The sequence below is a fragment of the Denticeps clupeoides genome, chromosome 6, assembly GCF_900700375.1.
Source record: "Denticeps clupeoides chromosome 6, fDenClu1.1, whole genome shotgun sequence".
Taxonomy (NCBI): domain Eukaryota; kingdom Metazoa; phylum Chordata; class Actinopteri; order Clupeiformes; family Denticipitidae; genus Denticeps; species Denticeps clupeoides.
In genome coordinates, this window is record NC_041712.1 from 4,366,417 (window position 1) to 4,387,658 (window position 21,242).

The window sequence follows — 21,242 nt, forward strand, 5'->3', positions numbered from 1 at the left end:
TGTTTTACAGTGTGGATATCGCCTGTCAGGATTTTTCTGGCATTATGCTCCCTTGAGCCAATAAACAATGCCTTACTGTACATATAAAAATCAGGTGACGTTTTTCCAGCACATCCCACACATCAGATTGAGATCTGGAGAATTTGGATTTCCTCAAACGAGTACTGTGGAAATGTGCACGTGAAAAACAGCTTCTTGAAAGGTGGATGAAAGGTCTGCATCTCTCTATCTGTCCATCTCTCTATCTCTCTCTCTCTCTCTTTGGAAACTGTCATGAATCTTGTGACCTGACGACAATTTCTAAGGAACTGGGCAGAGAGGTAATCTGAACACCAACATGCTGGGGTGGGGGGAGATCCCCACTTCAGCTTTCATATAAATTCCAAACGGAACTAAGGTAACATCACCACAAACTGGGCATGTGTGATACCACTGGTTTCCCATTTGATCCGATACCAACTAAAATTCAGGTTGGTATCGGCAATACTGATCCAATACTTAAATTGTATACAAAAACTAAATGTGATTGGAAAATTTCATTGTGTGCACCGTGTGCTGTGCTGCACCGCAGTGTTTCACAATGACAATCACTTCACTTTCATAAGTGTGTGTGTGTGTGTGTGTGTGTGTGTGTGTGTGGGGGGGGGGGGGGGGGGGGGGGGGGGTGAGTCTGTTTTTCTTAATGTTGGAGAAAATCAAAGCGTCCACACTGGTGTACGAGACCTTAACTCTTGTATTTGAAAACATCATGTGAAAATTTATGGGATGCATTGATATCGAGGCACTGATAATTGTAAATGAATTGAATTGTGAGACCAGTGAAGGTTCACACCTCTATTATAAGGTAAATTGTATTTTTCTGAACTTTTCCAATGCAACCAAGTCAAATCTAGAACAATGAGCAGATCCTGGTTTAAATAAAGGTTTGACATGATGCTTTTGGTAACAGGACAGAGGGGAACATACAGCAGACCTCAGCTCCCCTGGGGAGTTCATCACCAGAACATTAGAGGGGCACTGGAGACGCTTGTCCATCTGGCCCTCAGCCCCATCTGCACAAACCACGACAGTAATTCAGCATTGATGAGCACATCTGAGACCCACACAGAGTTCCCAGGAATACAAACAATCAAATTATCTCACAATCACTATCTTTTTTGTCCTAGATGTTTCCTGCACATTCTCCACATCCTTGAATGGGAAATAAATACTTCTGCACACTCTGAACATCAACAGGCCATGTTTTATTTTGAAATGGGTACAGTGTAATGTAGGATGAATGTTTTACAGTGTGGATATCGCCTGTCAGGATTTTTCTGGCATTACGCTCCCTTGAGCCAATCAACAATGCCTTACTGTACACATAAAAATCACATTTATAACATCCTATTAAGTAGCTGTCCTTCAGTGAGACTGTGCTTGAAGCAGTCATGGAATTAAGGAGTAAAGTGTTATTTCACTTAACATTTTGTTTAAAGCACAACATGAATAATGCTGTACAGCATGAAGAATAACTAGATTATATATTATATAATATTAAGAATAAATTAAAGAGAGGCACTTTTACAAATAGAGTATTAAAATCACACTTCATCCTGGTTGGAGCAGCAAACGCGCTCAGGTGACGTTTTTCCAGTTGAACAGGAAGTGGTCTGCATCAGGATTTTTTAGGTGTGTGCTGGGTGATGGTGACGCAGCCGTGGTAGCTGACACACCGTGACATGGGCAGCTCCTTGGACAGCAGTCCACTATCAGGACAGAAGGACCAAACACCGTCTACTGCTGCAGCGCACTCATCACGGCCGCCCACGATGAAGAGTTTTTCATTACAGACTGTGAGCCCACAGCTCTCCTGAGAGACAAGCACACGGGATCAACAGACGGAACGTTAATGTCCTATAAACCACGGGGGCACTCATGCTTTTAAAATGCAGCAGAGGTTTGGGAATTACGTTGCTCTGGATAAGGGTGTCTGATAAATTGCAGAAATGTAAATGTAATGGTTTTTCCAGCTCTTGTTCTTTGCACATAAATGGAGTTATAACATAATGACCATCCTAATAACATTGTGTAGGTTCTCCATCTTCCTTCCTTGGACCACCAATGGTCGGACCATGCTATGACCCAGCTGCAGTAAAAGCTCAAATGCTTCTGCGTTCAGTAGAACAGTTGCTGAATAATATGTCCCTCCCTCTGCCCCCTGTCCTTGGACAGGATTATTCACGTCATCGGATGGTGGTTATTATGTTGTGGCTGATTCTTGGTCAACTCGTCCCATTTCTACTCTCATATTGGTTTGCGTGTTCAATTAGTGCTGATCCTGCAACTACTACATGAAGGTGATTAACCACATACCACTTTCATAGGCAAGTTAGCAACTTTGCCCCAGGAGTCGTTGCTCGGGTTGTAGCTGTAGATCACATCCAGCAGGCCACCGACTACGTAAATGATGTCATTGTGGGCGATGGCGCTGATGCACCGCTGTGAAAACGGAGTTGGGGCCATGCACTCCCATTCGTCTGTGGATGGATCGTAGCGCTGTACCTACAACAGGAGGACGGAGGGTGAAGAACACCAGTCTGCGGAGCGCAGTTCCTCCATAATTACAAGGAGAGCCTGTAGACACCGCTTATTACAGGACTGGAGCTGACATGTCACACGCTGCAGGCGTGCAAAAACAAGAGCCCAGTTGGCTGATGGCTCAATTTACACTGATTGATGTTCTTTATCTTTTTAGGATGCTCACCTTGTCTGAGTTGTCTTTTTCACTCACCGCCCCTCCAATCACATACAGTTTACCGGCACAGCTTGCTAATGCAGCTGAGCTAACAGGAAGCAGCAAGGGGGCAACTTTGCGCCACTTGTTGTCGTAGGCGCTGTACGCCTCCACGCTGGATAGCCTCTCCTGGCCATTGTAACCCCCCACGACGTATAACTACAAGTTAAAAAAGAAAAAAAAAAAAAGTCATGGTTATCCAGCTCTTCTGAGCAAAGTGTTGCCCAGCATCACCTGGGGCAAGAAACTTGCCTTCCCAAGAAGCGCGCCCATCTTGTGGCGCCACCTGCCCTGATTCAAAGAGCCGACCCGGACCCACTGGTCAAGCTGGGACATGTATCTCCAGACATCCACGCTGTTCAGGGCACCACCTGGCAGAGCAGAGGATTTATTCACGAAACAACAGGGATTCGGGCCGGAGGTCAGCGCGGTGCCGGGCGCTACCTGAGACAAGGACGTCATTCTGAAATTCACAACATGCAAATTCAGACTTGGAGTATCCGGGTATAGAGGCGCCTGACATCCACTCATTGGAGGTGGGCTTGAACATTTCTGTGAAGGACAGTCTTGAAAAGCCATTTCGGTCACAGCCACCAATCACGACAATCATCTCTGCTCTGTCTGATGACCTAGACAGGAAAGATCAAGTTTTGCCTGATAATCATGAATTAATCAACAGCAACAATAAGTTGATTGTTATAGATTTTCATATATATTTCAAAAAATAACGATGGATTTGTGTTTATTTTTCCATCAGATAATATTGCTTTTTTTTTTGGTGGTCAGTAAAATATATTAAAAATGTCAGCAGACAACATCCACATTCGTGCTGACCTTCTAGGCTTTGTCCTGTGAGAATGCACCTCTCTTCCAAACATGTGGTATCTCCTGGCTTCAAGAATCAGAGGCCTGCACTCGGGGCAGTCCTGGACGATGCTGTCACTCTCTACAGAGTTCAACAAGAACACGGGATCCAGCAGAGGCAGGTGGACGAGCTCCAGCAGTTCCTTCAGTTCTCCCTTCCTACTGGTGGGCTTGTGGTGGACCCACTTGAGCACGGCTTTCACCAGCACCTCCTCACTTTGCACCTGCATCTGCTCAGAGGAAAGCAGCTTCTTCACTCGATCTTTGGGGAGGCTTGTGAACTCTTCGTGTTGATAAACCTGAGTGAAGTTCTGAAACAGCATCTTCTGGCACTGCTCAGCCAGTGGAGTGAGGGTGTAGAAGCTGGCAAAATCCATCAGGCCAAGGCAGTTGGAATGGTCCACCTGTTTCTCCAAGAACTGGATGCAGACCTTCCGTAGCACAGTGACATCAAGAAGATCTGCAGTCTGGAAAACCATGGCCACGTTGCCCTCATTGATGTTCATCAGTCCTTCGTACATGAAATTTAGCACAACCTCCAGAGCCGTGCTAGAGATGCCATTCATTTGCACCAGGTGTTGGTGCTGCTCTTGGAGCTGGCTGCTGAACATGGTGCGGAAGTAGCTGCTGCTGGCGCTGAGGACAGCACGATGACATGGAAACTCCTTTTCCTCCACCTGCAGCACCACGTCAGTGAAACTGCCGCTCTGCCGATAGAGGTTCAAGATCTGCAAGACTTGCTCTGCATGAGAGGGTCCGCTGCAGAAGTTGTCCTTTATTCTGCAGTCATCTTGTCCCTCTTTAATGGTCCCAGACCCCATAATGGAAGGATGTACAGCTGAAGAAATGAATTCTATGTTAAAATCAAAATCACCATGACTAAATGTGACATAAACATAACATCGACACAGACAATAAGGACATGCAGGATGCACATGAGTGCCAGTCAATAGAATCAGCAGCTGTGGCCCTAAAATGTTGCCAGATCTGAAAAACAGTACACCAAACACCAAAACAGAAAAATCTCCCTCAAACCATATAAAATGCTTCAAAGTGACAGGCTTTGCACTTTATCATGACAATTAGCACTCAGTTGTGAAGAACAATAAAGATTGTGTTCAGACTCTTATATGGCAGCATATTATTGAGATGATCTGAGGTTCAGTTGGTTAGAAATATTAAAAAATCTTTCTATTCATAAATAATTATTTTGGACAATTTTGTGGATTGTATATATTTTTACTGCTATAGGTAATTTTTATTATTATAGGTAATTACCATCTGTGATTTCACGGAACAAAAAATATATATGTTTAAATGTATGCCATGTCCGAGGAAAAATCTCGGATCTGGCAACACAGTGTAATGCAGAAGGAGAGAATCACAGAAGGACTACGGCAGTGTCCGACGTGTTAAAGTGGATCGTCAAATTATAAAAAAAAACATTTTACCTACTAAACATTTACAGCGGTGCAATTAATTTTACCCATTTGTATTGATTAAGTATGCAATTTACAAAATAAACTTCATTAAACTGAATGCAGCAGACAAATTGTGCATAACAAAGCTTTCTAAAAATGTTTTCACGTGAGATGAATAAAGAATTGCAATGATAAATGATAAGCATTGGTAATGGGTTGATGCTGGACACTCTTTAATAAAAACCTTGTATGTTGTATAGGACTCACCTTTGTCCAGATGATGGTCTGAAGTGATGTAAAAAGCCCTCACACATGTCAGCCTATAGACGGACGCACTTCCGTCTAATATGCAGGGTACGGCTGTTGGGGGCGGAGCTTGGCTCCATTTCCACACAAAGGCGTGGTTCAATTAGGGACCGCCCATCATCACAGAAAAGAATGTGGAGGCAAAGAAAAACCCAGACAAGCAACTTTTTACATATGTGCCAAAGTAGCCACCTACTGGGAACAAATTTTCAAAAGAATTTTAAAATGTTAATTTTTTTAGTCCAGACATTTTTAATTAGCGTTCAACTCTATATTTTATAAATTGGTATGCAATTGACACTTGACCTGAGCACATTGCAATACTATTCTTTTACTGCAGATTTGATGGAGATTTAGGTACGTACATTTTTAGTTTGCGATTGCAAAACAATCCTGTATATTATTGCAATTCTGGAATGTGGAAAGAAGAATATTTATAGTGGAAAACAGACCGAGTTTCCATAGCCCTCCAAGAGCAAGTATTCTTTATGTACATTGACGAATGTAGATATCTGTCCCTTCAATACTAAAATGACATCCACTAGGTGGCACTGTGGCGTGCTGCATGCTGTGCTGTAAATTTAACAATTTATTATTCCTGATTAATTTTCTAAGGACCTCCAGGACATGATTTTGCGTCAACCAACCAGTTGAGCGGAGAATTTAGTCATAGATCTGCTACCTGGCTTTTAGGTTAGATCAAAAATCCGCATTTCTGCATTTCTATTGTTCAACAGGCGAATATTGATGTCGTTTTTAATTCTCGCATTCTTATAACAAAATGAAAAGAAACACGGATGAATAAATAAAGTATCTGCTCCCTTTTTTGGAATTCTACATCTTTTCGCCGCTAGGGGGCGCCGTTTCACGCTCTTCCTGCCAGCGGGTTTGTCGGCTCCTGCCTGCCCGCTACAGACCCGTACAGCTGCTCTTCCTGGTGGCTTAAAGGAAACTGTTTACCAGCTCCAAAAATACTGAATTTATAAATTATGGTGAGTTTAAAATCCAATTAACGTTTAATTCATCCAGTGTATTTTATTGTTTTTAAAGATAGATTTAATAATATCGATGTTTCGACATTTTGCACTTGTTATTTGATTAAAGTTTCGGACGAGCCCGTGTCCTGTCGCGGACTTCGTTATGCTGCGAAAAGAAAGTAAAAGCTCGTGGCCGCTCATGAAGGAATTCGACGCCAGAAGAAGGGAATCCCCGTGACGCGCGACATGGGTCCTGCAGGTACGTTCCGCATCCTCCTCCTCCTCTTCCTCGGGGTCTGGTCCTGTCCTGTCCATCGGCCTTCGTGCCGTGACACAACCTGTGGTCATCTGAGGGGGAATTCCTGAGAGAGGGAATATTCCCTTCCCGATCCCAAATAAGGAAAAGGGGGAGTATAGGAAAGGAGGTGGGGAACAATGCTGCAGGATGGAAGGTGGTAGCTTGAGCCATTGAGGATGTGAGATGGTCCCAGGAGCAGCTGGAGAGAGTTGCGCTTCCCAGCACAGGTAAAACAGTGCTTTCTCCAGACAAAATTAGTTTGCATCTGTCGCTTTGTAACTTTAATATCTTTGGTCTGTGTTGTCTTTCGTACGACAGGAAGATAGACATTTCTGCAAAATTGTCAGATCTGTGTCAGATATGTTTTTGACTTTTGTCTGTGGGTGTTTCCTTCCACGTCAAATTTTAATGTTAAAAAATAAGCCGTGAGCACATTTCTGCATGCATCATGTTGAAGTGCACAGTCATAGGTCAGACTGTTATTTGGCGAGCAGCTTCCTCCACCCTGCCACAAGAAGTAGTTTACTGGGGCCAGAAGATCAGGAGGTTCACCCACATGCTTCTCGACTCTTCACAGCACCATGGGAGCTCGCCTCTGGATGATTTTGGCCCTTATGGATGCAGCAGCCTCATCCTTACACCCGCAGCAGCTCTCCCGTTGCCGAGTGGTAAGTTGGATGGCGACCAGATACAGCCAGATCATACACACATAATCATAAAACAATTTCATGTACATTGCTTTGAGAAAGGAGCGTGGAAGCCGCTTTTTGAGTCGAGGAGAGAAGGAATTCCAGCTCTTCTAAGAATGCTGCGCACAGCATCATTGTTTGTCTGAGTAATTGGGAGCAGACACACACACTTTCTGTTCCCAGCTGGCTTTGGCTTTGTCTGGTGGAAGTATGGACATAAACAAATGCATGTTTTTGCTCCAGCGCCATATTTGGAAGAGCCAAGGGGCTCGTGAAGTCTGGAAACAATAAATGAAATGTGGGAGGCTTGGAGCTGTAATCGTCTCACTTTAACTGTTGATCTGCTTCGTCCGGAGTGAAAACAGGACTGTGTGAGAAAACATTTTCAGGATTGCGTGCGCTATACTGCATTATTAAAAAATGAAGTCATCAAATTAAGATTGGTCTTTTTGAAACCGTCTCCAGTGTGGATCTGTCACGAAGCGCTGGTATTAGTAGCAGTAGATTCTATAGATAAAAGACTGTTATTTGCATTAAAATACGATCAAAATGATGTACAGTCTTGTGCAGACATTGTTAATATTGTGCTTGGTTGCTGGAAATGGCTGTTAACGAGTGCAATATCTGCATAAATGTAAAGCGTTCCGTCATCAGCAACAATTACTCTTGGGTTTTAATGGCTGCTGTGTTCACTTTATCAGCTTGATTGATTATTAGGAATCTCAGTAAAGCTGAAAACAGTTGCAGTTGTGAAAAGTAAAGTGATTGTCACTTGTGATGCACAGCAGCACAGCACACAGTGAAATTTGTCCTCTGCATTTAACCCATCACCCTGAGTGGGCAGTAGGCAGCCACTGGGGAGCAGTGTGTGGGGACGGTGCTTTGCTCAGCAGCACCTCAGTGGCACCTTGGCACATCGGGATTCGAACCGGCAACCTTCTGATTATGGGGCCCTTTCCTTAACCGCTAGGCCACCACTGCCAGAAGATAAGCTTCTAATTCTCCTTTCGATCTTCTTTCACCAGAATGATACAGCTGTGTACTGCAACGGCATGAATCTGGAGGCCGTCCCAGATGAGCTGCCCCCTGACGTCCGCAAGCTGGACCTGTCGCAAAACCTCCTCCAAAACCTCACCCACGGCCTGCTGGCGGCCTTCGCCGCCGTGAGCCACCTGAACCTCCGCGCCAACAAAATCCAGTTCATTCAGCCGCACCTCTTTAAGGACATGACCAACCTGCAGGAGCTGGACCTGTCGAAGAACGACCTGGAAGCCTTCGCCCTGCAGAAGTCCGACGTGGGGCCGCTCACCGCGGTGCGGCGGCTCGACCTCTCCAGTAATGGGCTGTACACCGGCATGAGCGACTATTTCCTGCGCGAGGCTCCAGCACTCACAAGCCTGTCGTTAGCCAGCAATAGCATCACCAAAATCAACAAGGACACTTTTGCTGGATCCTCGGCCCTCCGCAGCATCGACCTGCAGAACAACGTCATCCTCGAGATTGAGGAGGACGCCTTCGACGCGCTGCAAGATCTCTCCGATCTCAATTTGTCCACGAATTCCATAACTTGCATCGCCGACTTCAACCTGCACCGACTCAGGTCGCTCAACCTCAGTAAGAACAGCCTGGAGCTCTTTGAAGCTGAGGTGGAAACCGATGTGGAGTACCAGCTGCGTTACCTGGACCTGCGGGAGAACAAGATCCACTACTTTCCCGTCCTGCCCTGCAGGAACAGGTTAATTTTTCTCGACTTGTCTCGGAACCGCCTGATGAGCGTCAACACTAACGGCACGGCTGAGGAGGAGGCCGCAGGTCATCAGAACCTCTCCGAGCTGCTCTACCTCGACCTCAGCCACAACCAGATCCACGCTCTGCCGGCCGCCTTCTTTCAGTGCATGCAGAAGCTGGAGACGCTCAACGTCAGCAGCAACTGTCTGAGGGACTTCGGCGTGAGCGGAGACGTCCCCATGCATTCGCTGAGAACCCTGGACCTCAGCTTCAACAAGCTGCGGAACGTCTCGTTCGGGGAGGACACTCTCCGCGCCCTGGAGAGCCTGTACCTGCAAGGGAACTATCTGAGCAGGCTGGACCCCGACATATTCCGCCGGCTGCCCCAGATCCGGGAACTGCATCTCCAGCGCAACGACTTGAGCGTCTGCGCCCACGAAGGCGGGGACGAGCCGCCCGGGTGCGTGTCGCTGTCCTCGATAAGGACGCTGAACTACTTGTACTATTCCAAAAGCAGCCCGGCGTCAGTGCCGGCCCACGCGTTCCGCGGAAGTCCTCTACTTCTCCTGGACCTGTCTGGGAACCCCAGTTTGCAAATCGACGCGCTTGCGTTCTCTGGTCTGGAGACGTCCTTGACGCGTCTGTCCCTCAAAGAAAACGACCTGCGTTCCTTGGACGCGGACCTGTACTTTTTAACTTATCTGGACTTGTCCTTCAATAAACTAACAGCAGTTCCGTTGTGGAACAAAGAGTCGTCGATCGAAGTGCTGAACCTTCAAGGCAACAGTCTGGTGACGCTGGAAGAGGACACGGTGTCCACGCTGGGACAGAGGCTGAAAACTCTCTACCTGAGTTCCAACCCCTTCAACTGCTGCAGCAACTCGTGGCTCCCCGCCCTGGTCCAGGAGTTCAAGGTGGACATTGCCGACATTGACGCAGTGACGTGTGCCTACGAGCGAGATTCCGAGCTCGGCCAGATCGACATCAGGGGCGCGTCGCAGGAACCCTGCCAGACCCTGAACAACAGCCGGCTGGCCGTCATCGTCATCGTGGCCACACTGCTGGGGCTGATCGTGGTGGTGATGCTGCTCCTGAAACTGTGTCACTCCAAGAGGTGCAGGCTGAACGACAGCTTTAAGGCGTGAAACACCAAACTGATTCGAATGAAGAATTATGGCGTGAGAAATGTGAAGAAATGGAAATTTTTTAGGATATATTTATACATAGACATCATACTAGGCATCAACATTTAAGGGTCAATTTGAAAAATTGGATAAGAATGTTTTGTAGACACTACATGTATCTTTTGTATTTATTTTCTTTTGCACTTTAACTATTGAATGTGAATATGAACAGATTCCAGCGGAGACACTATTTCTATGGAACGGACAGTGAATAGCTGCATGGACCTATGATATGTTCCACATGCGTTCGTTTCCATCCACCGTGACTACGGAGACGCCGCTTATCAGGATCTTTGACTTCTCCTATGCAGTGGCGTACGATATCAGCCGACTGGTTTATAAATCTGACCCGAGGAAGTAAAGCCGATGGGACGCCCGCAGAAGCCTTGTTTTTACAGCTTGCTGGGCACTATAGTTACGTTTCCTGTTTTTGATTGGCCTGTTGATTGAAATTGAGGGTCGGCCGGGAGTGATTAAGAGGTAATTCAGTCAAAATTGCCAAATTGGCAGCCATTTCAAGAATGCGTGTCCTGCTGGCTGGGTACACAAAACTCCGATCTAAAACACTGATATGGCTCGTCAAGTAAATTCACTGGTCTTTTTTTTTTTTTTTGGACAAGCACAGTGTGTTCTCATCTATATTAACAAGACCTTCTAAAATAGATGAAGGAAGATCCCCGGTGAGGGAAGTTCTCCGTCTTCTGGCATATTTTTAGTCATTCAGAGGCGTAAAAACTCACCTTGTCCTGTTTCCTCTTGGTCACACTGACTCATGACGATCACCTCTTCTGCTTTTCATTGTAGTTCACATGACGAGGGCCAACCAGAAAGCCCTAAAGGTCACATTAAATCAAAGTGACAGGTCACCTGGTCCTCACAGAAACTGAAACAAACTGTTTTTGTGTCCCACAAGTATGAAGGATTTTTGTGTATATGATGTAAATTCATGTAATTATGTTCTCTTTGTATTTTCATAAGTAAATTATCTGCAAACGCAGTTTTCCGTCTTCAATTCGTGTCTGTAACAACTGATTGCATCTTGATTGCTGAACCATGGTTGTGTCTCTGAGGACTGTCGATTTTAGGACAAATCTCAGTTTAGAGCATAGCAAATGTTTAAAGTCTGCAACAAAAAAAGTGGATAAAGACATACAGTCGCAAACCAGCTAACTTGCCACTCTCTGGGCTCTTTGACTATGAGGAAGCCCCAGTACCCAGAGGAAACCAGGAAGATGTGGAAACCGCACCCAGACTGGCTCTCAAACGTTGGACCCTAAAGTCATAAGCTGGGACAGACGGGCTGGGATTGTCCGTTTCCCTCACAACCCCCCTTCTTGTCCAGTAATGTCCTCTGTTGTCTGCTGCCAGGATGAGTTTCTGATGGTCTCCCCTGGGATGGGGCGCTCTGTTTTTCTGCAGTTAGGCTGACCTCTGAAAACAGGATGCAGGCTCACAGGAAACACCTCAGGACACATAAATATAAACTGCCAAGTTATTAGAGACAATCTGAGCCAGGTCTGCCAGAGAAGGACAGCCTCTGCTATGCATTCCTTAACCACCCTCTAAATAAAAATGAAAATATAGAACGTTTTTTTGGGCGTTACTTTACTATGGGACATATGATATGGAGTTTCTGACGCTCAGGACCGGTGCTTACATGACGCCAAATCTCAGCTGTAGATAGAGTTTCAGGTGAAATGTTCACAATTGGGTTCAAAAGCTTGGATAATTACACCGCACAAGAAGAGAATTGCATGACGGGGGAGAAAACGTCCATTGTCTGTCCAAAGTCTGTCAGATTAAGGCTTTTGTTTGGCGATGCCACAGGCCCTGTTCCTGCAACAAGACCTCAACGTCTGTTCAAAGACAAAGCTAAATAACGCTATAATGTGCCATTAGCGTTCTTCCCCGAGAAATTATACACAATTTTTTTGAGAGCTTTGAAATTTTACGCTACGGAAAGCATTCCACGCATTGTTTGTAATAAAGTGTCCAACACATTTTTTTGAGGTCTACAAAGACCCTCAGTAGATAATGCGGTAATTTCTCTTGGTATTTGGCTGAACCACGTCAAGCACCAACATATTACAAATGTGCAATTGATTTCTTTGTTTATGAGTAAGGCTCATAAAGCGCCATGCAATTGAAGTTCTCTGTTTTCTGGAGGTGGCATGTTATAGTGGCATTTTCCTTGCAAAATTACATAGAGGTAGACCAGCTAGAAGGGAGTTACAGTAGTCCAGTCGTGACATTACTAGGGGCTGAAGTAGGGGTGGGTGGTAGTGGCCTAGTGGGTAACACACTCGCCTATGAACCAGAAGACCCGGGTTCGAATCCCACTTACTACCATTGTGTCCCTGAGCAAGACACTTAACCATAAGTTGCTCCAGGGGGACTGTCCCTGTAACTACTGATTGTAAGTCGCTCTGGATAAGGGCGTCTGATAAATGCCGTAAATGTAAATGTAAATGTAAATGTAAAATTGAAAAATATGATTAGAAGTTAATAAGTGATTTCTGTTGGGATCATTCAACATATAAGCAGATGTTGAGCTCCAGTGATGACTGCGAACAAAGTTCCCATAATTTGGTTTGTTCTTGTAATGGAAATCTGCAAAAGAAAAAAAGAAAATGTTTGCTTGCTGTTGTCTGTAACATCCCCCAATCCCATCCTTCCAAAAAAGAACAAACAAAGATGGTGTGTGAAATCCCTTGTATCGACACGTGATGAATGTGTCTAAAGGAGACAAACTAACTCCAACGAACATGTGCACATGAAGATCTACACTTCACTTACTCTTCATCCCCTGGCTCATGATGATTGAGTTTGACGTACTGTTTTGTCACCAACCTGTTGTTTAAATCCTGGGTTTATGGTTCCTGACAGTTCAGGTTCCGTGTTCGCTGTGTGAAAAGTTTCCAGCCAAGATCTTCTTGGATGAGACCTCTCAGCTGTTGGGGTTTCGTCCTTTCATCCACCCGTGTGTTCTGCTTATCAGTTTGGAAAAACATGCTTGACAGAACCAACATGTCCTCCTCAGTCAGACCATTAAGATGTGCAATGTGAAGGAGTGCGCTGTGAGAGCAAGCTGTTTCCTGTGGAAGTGAAACGGTAACAAATAATCATGTGTAAGTTTGCAAAAGTGTATTAATTATTCACAGTATAATTAGAGCAATATTGTTGATTTAACTTGAATTTACATAAACATTTATTGAGTGTACCACAGATAGGGTATGTGATTGTTATTTTAGAGTTAAGAGTGCTTATCTGTCATTTTTTTATTCAGAAACATGACAATTAAATATTAGTTTCCTCTCTTCTAAGAGGCTATCTATCAAAATTCAGTATTAAAGTTTCATTCAGTGACGTGGCCTCACATCTCCAAGGTTGTGAGTTGGATTCCCAGCTCGGACCTTGTGCAGGCGTTTTTCATGCTTGTCCTGTGTTGGTACAGGTATCTTCCAAGTTTCAACCAATCTAATTTGCACACAGACATACTTCAGAGGCTGTCAACCATGAATGAATATCATAACGAACAAATCCCAAAATGTCCCCAAATATTCTATATCAAAAGTTATACAAGGCACTATGAAGTGGATTTTTTTCATTTTGAAATATTAATACATAAAATAAAAGTTTTGTATATTTACACTTTTAAAAATCATCACCACATCAGAATAGCAATGTTTGTTTTGTGTATAGTTTGCTGTTTTCCCTGTAAAACTTCAACAACTGGATTCAGTTTTGAGGCAAAAATCTCCTGTTGATGTTAAACTTTGAAAGATTATGACTAAGTAGCATGCACCATGCACCATGCACCATGCACCATGCCCAGGTCAGACTCTCTGTGCTCTGCTATAAAAGTTGGACAGCTCGCATTTATTTCTTGTGCTTCTGGAGGAAATACGTTGGTGCCCAGTGTTTGTCACCCACTGTGCAAGATTTCGTTTTTCACAGAAAGACAACGGATGAGGCTGTCCAATGACAAAGCCTGTGTGCGTGAAGCAAAGTCATGGGATTCCTGAAATGAAAATGAAAACCACGCAGAGCTGCCATCTGCCTTGTTTACGAGACGCTTAGTGGTCATTGTGAGTCGGTGATTAAACCCGCCAAAGCGGATTATTTATACTGATAATCACTGTTTTCATGAGTCACTGAAAGTGTGAGATATGGGTAAATGGTTTTGGTGGAACAGATGTGTTTTTTTCGGTCTCTGGTTGTGGGAAAAAAAAATTGGTGTTTGTGTCTCTGCAGTTTTCGGTTTGGTCAGGACCACTCCGGCGACGTCGTGCACATGACTTTCTGTACACAGCTATACCCCTGCCACCGTTGTGGTCAAAAACAGGAGCACCCCTGCACCTCCATTCCTCAGAGGAAGACACATTATCCTATTGACTCGGTAGGAAGGCCGACGCCCTCTCTCATTACAATGAGGAGACCCTGTTCCCCTGACTTAATCCTGCCCATGCCGCCCATCCAGTGCAAGTGTTCTAAATGATTTATATATTTTTCTTTCAAGACGTGACCTTTCAAGGGCTGTGAAATGTTTCTCCTTCCTCGTCGTACGAACACAGTTTACGTGGCCATGTTTTGACAGATGTCTTTAAAGTTGATATCAAGGGAACTGTGATTAGATTATCCCCCCATTCACCAACATCTTTACAAAAAAAACATATATATTCTCAAAAAACAGGAATTGTTTTGTCCTCAATCCAATCATTAGTTATATACTACCAGTCAGAAGTCTGGACACACCTACTCTGTGGTGGTTATAATGGAGCCATTTTGAAGAATCCAATGCTAAAAACAGATTTAATTATTTTTTTGTAGCAAGAGAAAGTGAAGTATGTTGAATCTGATGAATATGTTTTTTCAGAGTCACCTCTATGTAGCTTCATGGCTGCTTTGTTCACTATTGTCATCATCAGATTAACATGAATGAATGATAAGAAATGTTCAGCATAAACCTTCAGGACTGTAGGAAACCGTCTGCGATCTCCAAAGGTGGAGAGAAGACAAGAGTGTGAAATGCTGCCATCACAGCCAAAGCTCCCTGATTTGGAGAGACGCAAATCTTCAACATTTTTAAGCCATGGGAAGGGAGCCCAGAGAGACAGCGCTTGAACTTGGTCCAAAAAAAAGCACCGACCACCCCTGTGCATATTTTTCAGTGTCCCATTTGGTCCCTCTACAGACATTAACAGCTCCAGGGCAGACAGCAGACCTTCTAAGCAGGACAATGCTGGAGAGAAGAGGGCCAAAAAGGGAGTGAAATGGCTTGTTTTCCCAACAGCTGGAGATGAATTACTGTGTCTTACACAAGGTGTTGCATAAGAAGGTGGCCGCAATCAACCCTGCGCTGATGTGTTTTCCATGTGAGGGTGAGTGAGGGCATTTCCAAGCTGAATATCAAGTCTAGTACACATGGGGTCCTATTCATTTTGTTTTAGAGAACTTTTTGTAAGAATGGCATAGAGCTATAGAACATAGAACGAATGAGCCAACCAATGAGAGGAGCTTTGATCAAAGCACTGCTGTTTCTGGCACCAAAGTGGCAACAAAAACTTTTCATTTCCTCTGATCTCAGTTTCCTGCTTTATTCCCCTGTTCATGGTGTTTACGATGTGGCTGCAGATAAGAGCGAAGCGCTGCTAGTTTGGGGCGGACTAATTGGAAGCAGACCCCAATCACTTTCCTCGGTGGTCATTACTGCTGACTCACAGATGACCGCTCACCTCTGAGTAAGGAAGACGCCTCCCCCCACACGTCCCTGCCTCAGACATCAAAGCTAAATCCCCCCCCACCCCCTCCACGCAAATTTATATACACCCCCCCCTCGCAAGCCTCACGCCAGAGGGGCATTACACATAGCTACGTGGAATTTTTGAGTCAGGCCATCATTTTCATGAGCTCTAAACAACAGCGGCATGGCATGCCAGCCCTTCTCTCACGAACAGCGGTCCGAGGGACCATAAATCCAATACAACAATAACACCAGGAGCAAGCAGACCCGTCACATTAGTAACGTTGACAACGTGAGAGCGCTAGATACAAGGAACAGATGCAACCTGGGTTTCATAAGGATCAAGTTCTCAGAACTTTCTGAAAGCTAAAAGATGATATCTGTGGGCTGATGCGATTGGTTTCCTCTGCAAGCAAACATTTTATGAGGAACAAACACTGGGTCGGATTCACAAGGTACTTCTCTACTTCTGTGTCGAAAAGTACTCCACATCAGCTGATCTCTGGCATATCTGATGGTGTCGGTTACACTGAATCAAATTACTCATCATCAATGTATAGAGTCCTTCAAACGCAATGAAGTATGATAGTGAAACAGGAAGAAATGGCCAAGTGGGATACTGCCAACCATGGGTCAGCCAGCACTGACCATCATTTCCAGCGTAAATCTAGCACCATGATTACGCAGTGTAATATCTCCAATCATACGAATCAGTAATATTATATTCTAATACTTTCAGACACAGCTCAAACTTTACCTATGTGGGTGTAAAAAAAAACTGCAATTATCAATTGTCCTCTATAAGACTTCTAAAGCAAGTTAAAAAAAATACATTTGTGAGTTGCCTTAAGATCCAGTGCTTGGTGACTGGAAATATTCTGAAAATGTCTGGGGTGCGCAGATATGAATCAAACCTTGGATCAAACCATAAAGGGGGAAAAATAAGATTTAAAATAAGATGCTAGAAGCGCTGGAGTGGCGTCACTGAAACCCCACCTCTGGAGAGGGGCTACTGATGCTAAAGTCGTCGTCATCTCGCTTGTGCTGTTCCCGTTCGGGGTCGTCACAGTGGAACACCCGAGTTAAAAGTTTCATGCTGGATGGCCCTACCTGATGCAACCATCTTATGTACCTGAGTTTGGGTCTGGTACCAAGGAGGAGTGATACAACTTTTACAGTGAAAAGGTGTTAGGGATCATGTTTAACGGTGACTCTGGCATCATCAAGCCAAAACACAAATACGCTGAAAACCTGTTTACCACTATAGCTGTACACATCACATACTTTTTCAGACATCATATTCTTTTTGAACCAGATGGTCCAAAATGTGGCAGCCCGTCTCATCTTCAATCAGCCAAAATACACCCACGTCACGCCTCTTCTCACCTCTCTTCACTGGCTCCCGGTAGCTGCTTCTGGTAGTTTAAATCCTTGATGCTACCTACAGGGCTAGCTGTAGGTACCCTCTTCACGGGGTCTCCGATCCCAATCGACTCTGTTCTCCTTTGTTGTCCCTGGCTGGTGGAACAACTTGCCCTGCTCCATTCGACTAGCCGAGACTACCACCACCTTTAAGAAGCAGTTGTTCAAAAAGTATTTCAGACGAGTCTAAAACTAACACACGCACACACACTGCACAAAATAATTTTTGATTTTTTGTCTTCGTCAAGCACTTAACAATTTCCGAGCATGTTCTTTTCCTGACAAGTTAGGCCTTATCAGGGCTCTTAGTTTTGTTAACTCAAAATCTATAGAAACCGAACGAGAATTGCTGGTGTATTCCTCCTGTAAGTCGCTTTGGATAAAAGCATCTGCTAAGTAAGTAAAGTAAAGTAAAGTGTTGGCTTTTACCTGATTACCCAGAGAAGGTTTTGGCCAATTCTTTATGTCTGTGGAATTTTAAATGTGAATAAAACGTTATCTCCCATCTGTCTGGCCTGAGCATGGCAGTCCAACTGATGGATGGGCTGCGGGAAGGGAGCGTGTGAAATGATGTGCTCTTTACTCATATCCTCTTCATCTGCAGAATGTGTGAGTCCTACATGGGAGTAAGAGCCTAGTGAGTGGAGATCCAGATACGGCCGCATAAACACACAAGGCACTTTAGTGACATGAAGCAGACCGACTGTGTGTCATCATTCCTCATGATGATCGCCAAGAGAGACACACAATCACAATGGCACCGATGCCTTGAGCAACAGTGAAACTATTTCAATCCCTATTTCAAAGCCCGCGTTTAAATGCAATCCAGAGATTAGTGAACGGCTATCAGATCTGAGGTCATCCGGCAGGTGTTTGTGCGTAAATTATTCTGGTGTTTCATTAGAAGCGGAGCTCTGGATGGCGTGATTTCATTCTTAGACTCCCCAGGTGCCAGACCAGACGAATGCCAGACAAGTGCACAATGTACCCGTCTCAAGTGGGTTAGGATCACACTGACTGCCAGTCTGCATTTTTGGCAATCCTGCTGTGGAGGTGAGTTGAACCAGTGAAAGTGAAGTGATTGTCATTGTAAAACACTGCTTTTAACCAAGTAAAAAGGTCTTTTGATATAGTATTAAATGCCAGTCCAGCATTGCTGACAACCCATGGTGGGACAGGCTTACTTATATTAATGGGACCAAGCTGTGAGGTGGCATGAGGAGGACATGGCGCCCCTTAGTCAAACTTCAACCACATTCTCCCAGGGCCCATGACCCACCCATACTGGGGTATCTGGGGAAGTGGGCGTCTCAGGCTTATCCTGCATGTGCGAAATTATATGAATATATATCCAGTTAGACTGTTTATTAATGAGTGTGTGTTGTTCTTGTTTTATCTATTCCAAAGCACAGAGAGGAATCAGTAACATGTTTTGTGATCCAAACGGGCCTCTGGTGATTTCTACTCAGACAAACTCATGTCACACTGGACAGCTTGTATAATGCATGGCTGCCGGTGCTGTAAATCTCAGAGAGGTCTACGAGAGACATGGGGGAACTATTCGCTTAATAGGGCCCTGGAGAAAAGAGGAAAAGCCACAGTGGTCTGATTTCTAAATAAATCCTAAACCTCAGAAGCCCAAACCTCAACCCAAGTGTGACAAGAACTGAAATCTGCTGGTTCCCTTTCAGCTCATTATTTTACTTGAACTCTGCATGCATGGGCTTTCAGTAAATTTAAGGTATGAATTCAGTGAATTAGAGATAGAATTTGAACTGGTTCCTTTACACAAAACTTCTGAAAGAACACAACTGTTCAAAAGGTTAGAATCATTTAGTAATTAGATTAAATTAATTTGAATTGAAAATATTGCAAAATCAATAGTCACTGACATAGTTAGAAATAATGACATTTGTTTGAAAAAAAAAATTCTTAGATCAAAGGAATACACAGCAGACCTTGTGCATTGTAGATGTCAGTTCTAAAGAACAATTAAGCTTTAAAAGCGACAAACCTGCATTAGTGAACACAGCATCCATTTAAACTGATAATCATTGCTGATAATGGATCTTTCTACCTTTATGTAGATATTCCATTTCCAGCTACTAGAGGTATTTACAACAAAAATAATGTTGGCAAAGGAATTTGAGCAATTTGAGCAAACTACAAAAAATGCCTCAAAAAGTTGGTAACGTGTTATATGTAATAATGAGTCCTGTGTTATTACATTACTCTATCGGGCAGGTTTTTATTCCAAGTACATTGTTGTAAAAATCGCAAGCACTCACTTGGCTACTCATGTGGTTAGTTGGTTAGCTGAGCCCCTACATTCTCATCTGGCCGGTTACCCACCATGCTGAGCCCCTACATTCTCATTAATAGCATCTGCAACTCCCCCTAAGAGCAAAGCGTCATTGTTTCAGTGACTTATTTCAGCCCACTGGAGGATTAGTTAGAACAAAATACATACAGTATTTCCTTCATTTCAGAGTCAAAAATAGTTCTCCTACACATATTACGCTTGAGGGTTTCATAAGAGTGAATATGAGTCAGTCAATTCCGCATAATATTTGTGAGATCTGTGACGTCGCAGGTTTCTGCTGTGCAATGGAAACGCATGACAGCACACCCTCTGCTTGCGGTTTTGTCTGGTTATGTGATTTTATATTCACATAGACGTCATTGTCTTTGTAGCAGAGGTAGCACACAACAGCATAGATTCAACTCAAGAACTGGGTGGTAATGAGTAGAGAGGTTGAATGCTAATCGAATACTAATGATTCTGGGGGGTACAGTTCATTTGCACTTCAGCAAAATAATGCACACAAGGTTCATTTGTGGCGGAACATACTAACTAATGTGGATATACAGGAGAGGCAGTTGTAGAGCATGAGCCAGGGTGTGTCTGAGTACTAATTTCCCCACCAGGCTCATTTGTAATGTAAATACAGTATTCTGGTCAACATCATGCAGCATGTTTCCCATCACACTGCTTGCATCTCGACATGGGAAATTTGGGGTTAAAGGGGTCCCACAGCCGGGGTTATTTACGGCCCCCTTCCCTCCTGTGATGGACAGCGTTACGATGCCCTGGTGGTTTGAATGCTGCTTATGCACTAAGGTCAAAATAGCTCTTCTTCATTCTGAAGTCCTCTCAAATGGGCCGAGGTGATCAGATAACTGAGAAGAAGGATGAATGATTTAAAAGTAATGCAGAAATGAATGTAGTTATAAATAACGAGCAGGAGGAAGTTATCTATGGAACTCTTGTACCTGGTTGCTGAAGTAGTGCGTAAAATCCATCAAAGAGCCTGGAAGAGACAGTAATGTTTAGTGAAACCTCTCAGGACACAAGTGGAAATGGGAAAATGTATACTCTCAACGGACAAAAAAAAACTATTTTTAACATCTAGAATGAATACAATTAGTTGTTAACGTAGGCTCCTACAATGTGTGAGATTATACACCACATCAAAGAAATAATCCTGACTGACAAGAAGTCTAAAAAAAACAAAACAATAAAAACTAAGCTTGATTCCTGCTTTCCATGATGTAAGAAATATTGTTAATCATACCAAAGTTTGCCAGCCTGATATTGGCAAATATTTTGTCTTATCAGACTTCCACATATTACATTACTTCTTAGTTCATATTCTATGCACAGTACCTTTTTTATACGTTGACCACTTATTTGCTGTTGGTGCGATTCTTGCTAAATTCGTGTGTGAAGGAAAAGTTAAGATGGCCTTTGGTGGATTTTTTCAAAGCAAGGATGAGCCGATTCGAGCCGAGCTTGAGGTCTCTGTGACCTCACTGTAAAGTGTAAGACCACAT

General features: G+C 44.0%; 2 protein-coding genes across 5 annotated transcripts; one reads left to right on the forward strand and one right to left on the reverse strand.

Annotated features, from left to right (window-relative positions):
• Window positions 1-1,305: 1,305 nt before the first annotated feature.
• Window positions 1,306-11,722, reverse strand: klhl35 (kelch-like family member 35). Its single transcript, XM_028984779.1, has 8 exons — window positions 10,984-11,722; window positions 5,329-5,441; window positions 3,611-4,478; window positions 3,221-3,405; window positions 3,029-3,147; window positions 2,747-2,935; window positions 2,356-2,544; window positions 1,306-1,852 (listed from the first exon to the last, which is right to left on the reverse strand). The coding sequence occupies exons 3-8, from the start codon at window positions 4,459-4,461 to the stop codon at window positions 1,658-1,660; spliced, it is 1,728 nt and encodes a 575-aa protein (XP_028840612.1). The 5' UTR covers window positions 4,462-4,478; window positions 5,329-5,441; window positions 10,984-11,722; the 3' UTR covers window positions 1,306-1,657.
• Window positions 6,258-11,240, forward strand: lrrc32 (leucine rich repeat containing 32). 4 transcript variants are annotated; one of them, XM_028984778.1, is made up of 4 exons: window positions 6,258-6,359; window positions 6,472-6,603; window positions 7,220-7,310; window positions 8,357-11,240. In XM_028984778.1, exons 3-4 carry the CDS (start codon window positions 7,224-7,226, stop codon window positions 10,202-10,204), a joined length of 1,935 nt encoding a protein of 644 aa, XP_028840611.1. In that variant the 5' UTR covers window positions 6,258-6,359; window positions 6,472-6,603; window positions 7,220-7,223; the 3' UTR covers window positions 10,205-11,240. The 4 variants fall into 4 exon arrangements, with proteins under 4 accessions (XP_028840611.1, XP_028840608.1, XP_028840609.1 ...); XM_028984775.1 differs by lacking the exons at window positions 6,258-6,359; window positions 6,472-6,603 and adding an exon at window positions 6,661-6,869; XM_028984776.1 differs by lacking the exons at window positions 6,258-6,359; window positions 6,472-6,603 and adding an exon at window positions 6,817-6,869 and having other exon boundaries at window positions 7,137-7,310.
• Window positions 11,723-21,242: the final 9,520 nt, after the last annotated feature.

Excerpts from the sequence above, each read along its gene's own strand:
- klhl35 (XM_028984779.1), bottom strand. The coding sequence starts at position 4,461 with ATGGGGTCTGGGACCATTAAAGAGGGACAAGATGACTGCAGAATAAAG. Across the intron at positions 2,936-3,028 it reads TGGGCGCGCTTCTTGGGAAG|TTATACGTCGTGGGGGGTTA; the intron begins GCAAGTTTCTTG and ends TTTAACTTGTAG. Across the intron at positions 2,545-2,746 it reads AAAAAGACAACTCAGACAAG|GTACAGCGCTACGATCCATC; the intron begins GTGAGCATCCTA and ends CTCCTGTTGTAG.
- lrrc32 (XM_028984775.1), top strand. The coding sequence starts at position 6,826 with ATGGTCCCAGGAGCAGCTGGAGAGAGTTGCGCTTCCCAGCACAG. Across the intron at positions 6,870-7,219 it reads AGTTGCGCTTCCCAGCACAG|CACCATGGGAGCTCGCCTCT; the intron begins GTAAAACAGTGC and ends GACTCTTCACAG. Across the intron at positions 7,311-8,356 it reads AGCTCTCCCGTTGCCGAGTG|AATGATACAGCTGTGTACTG; the intron begins GTAAGTTGGATG and ends TTCTTTCACCAG.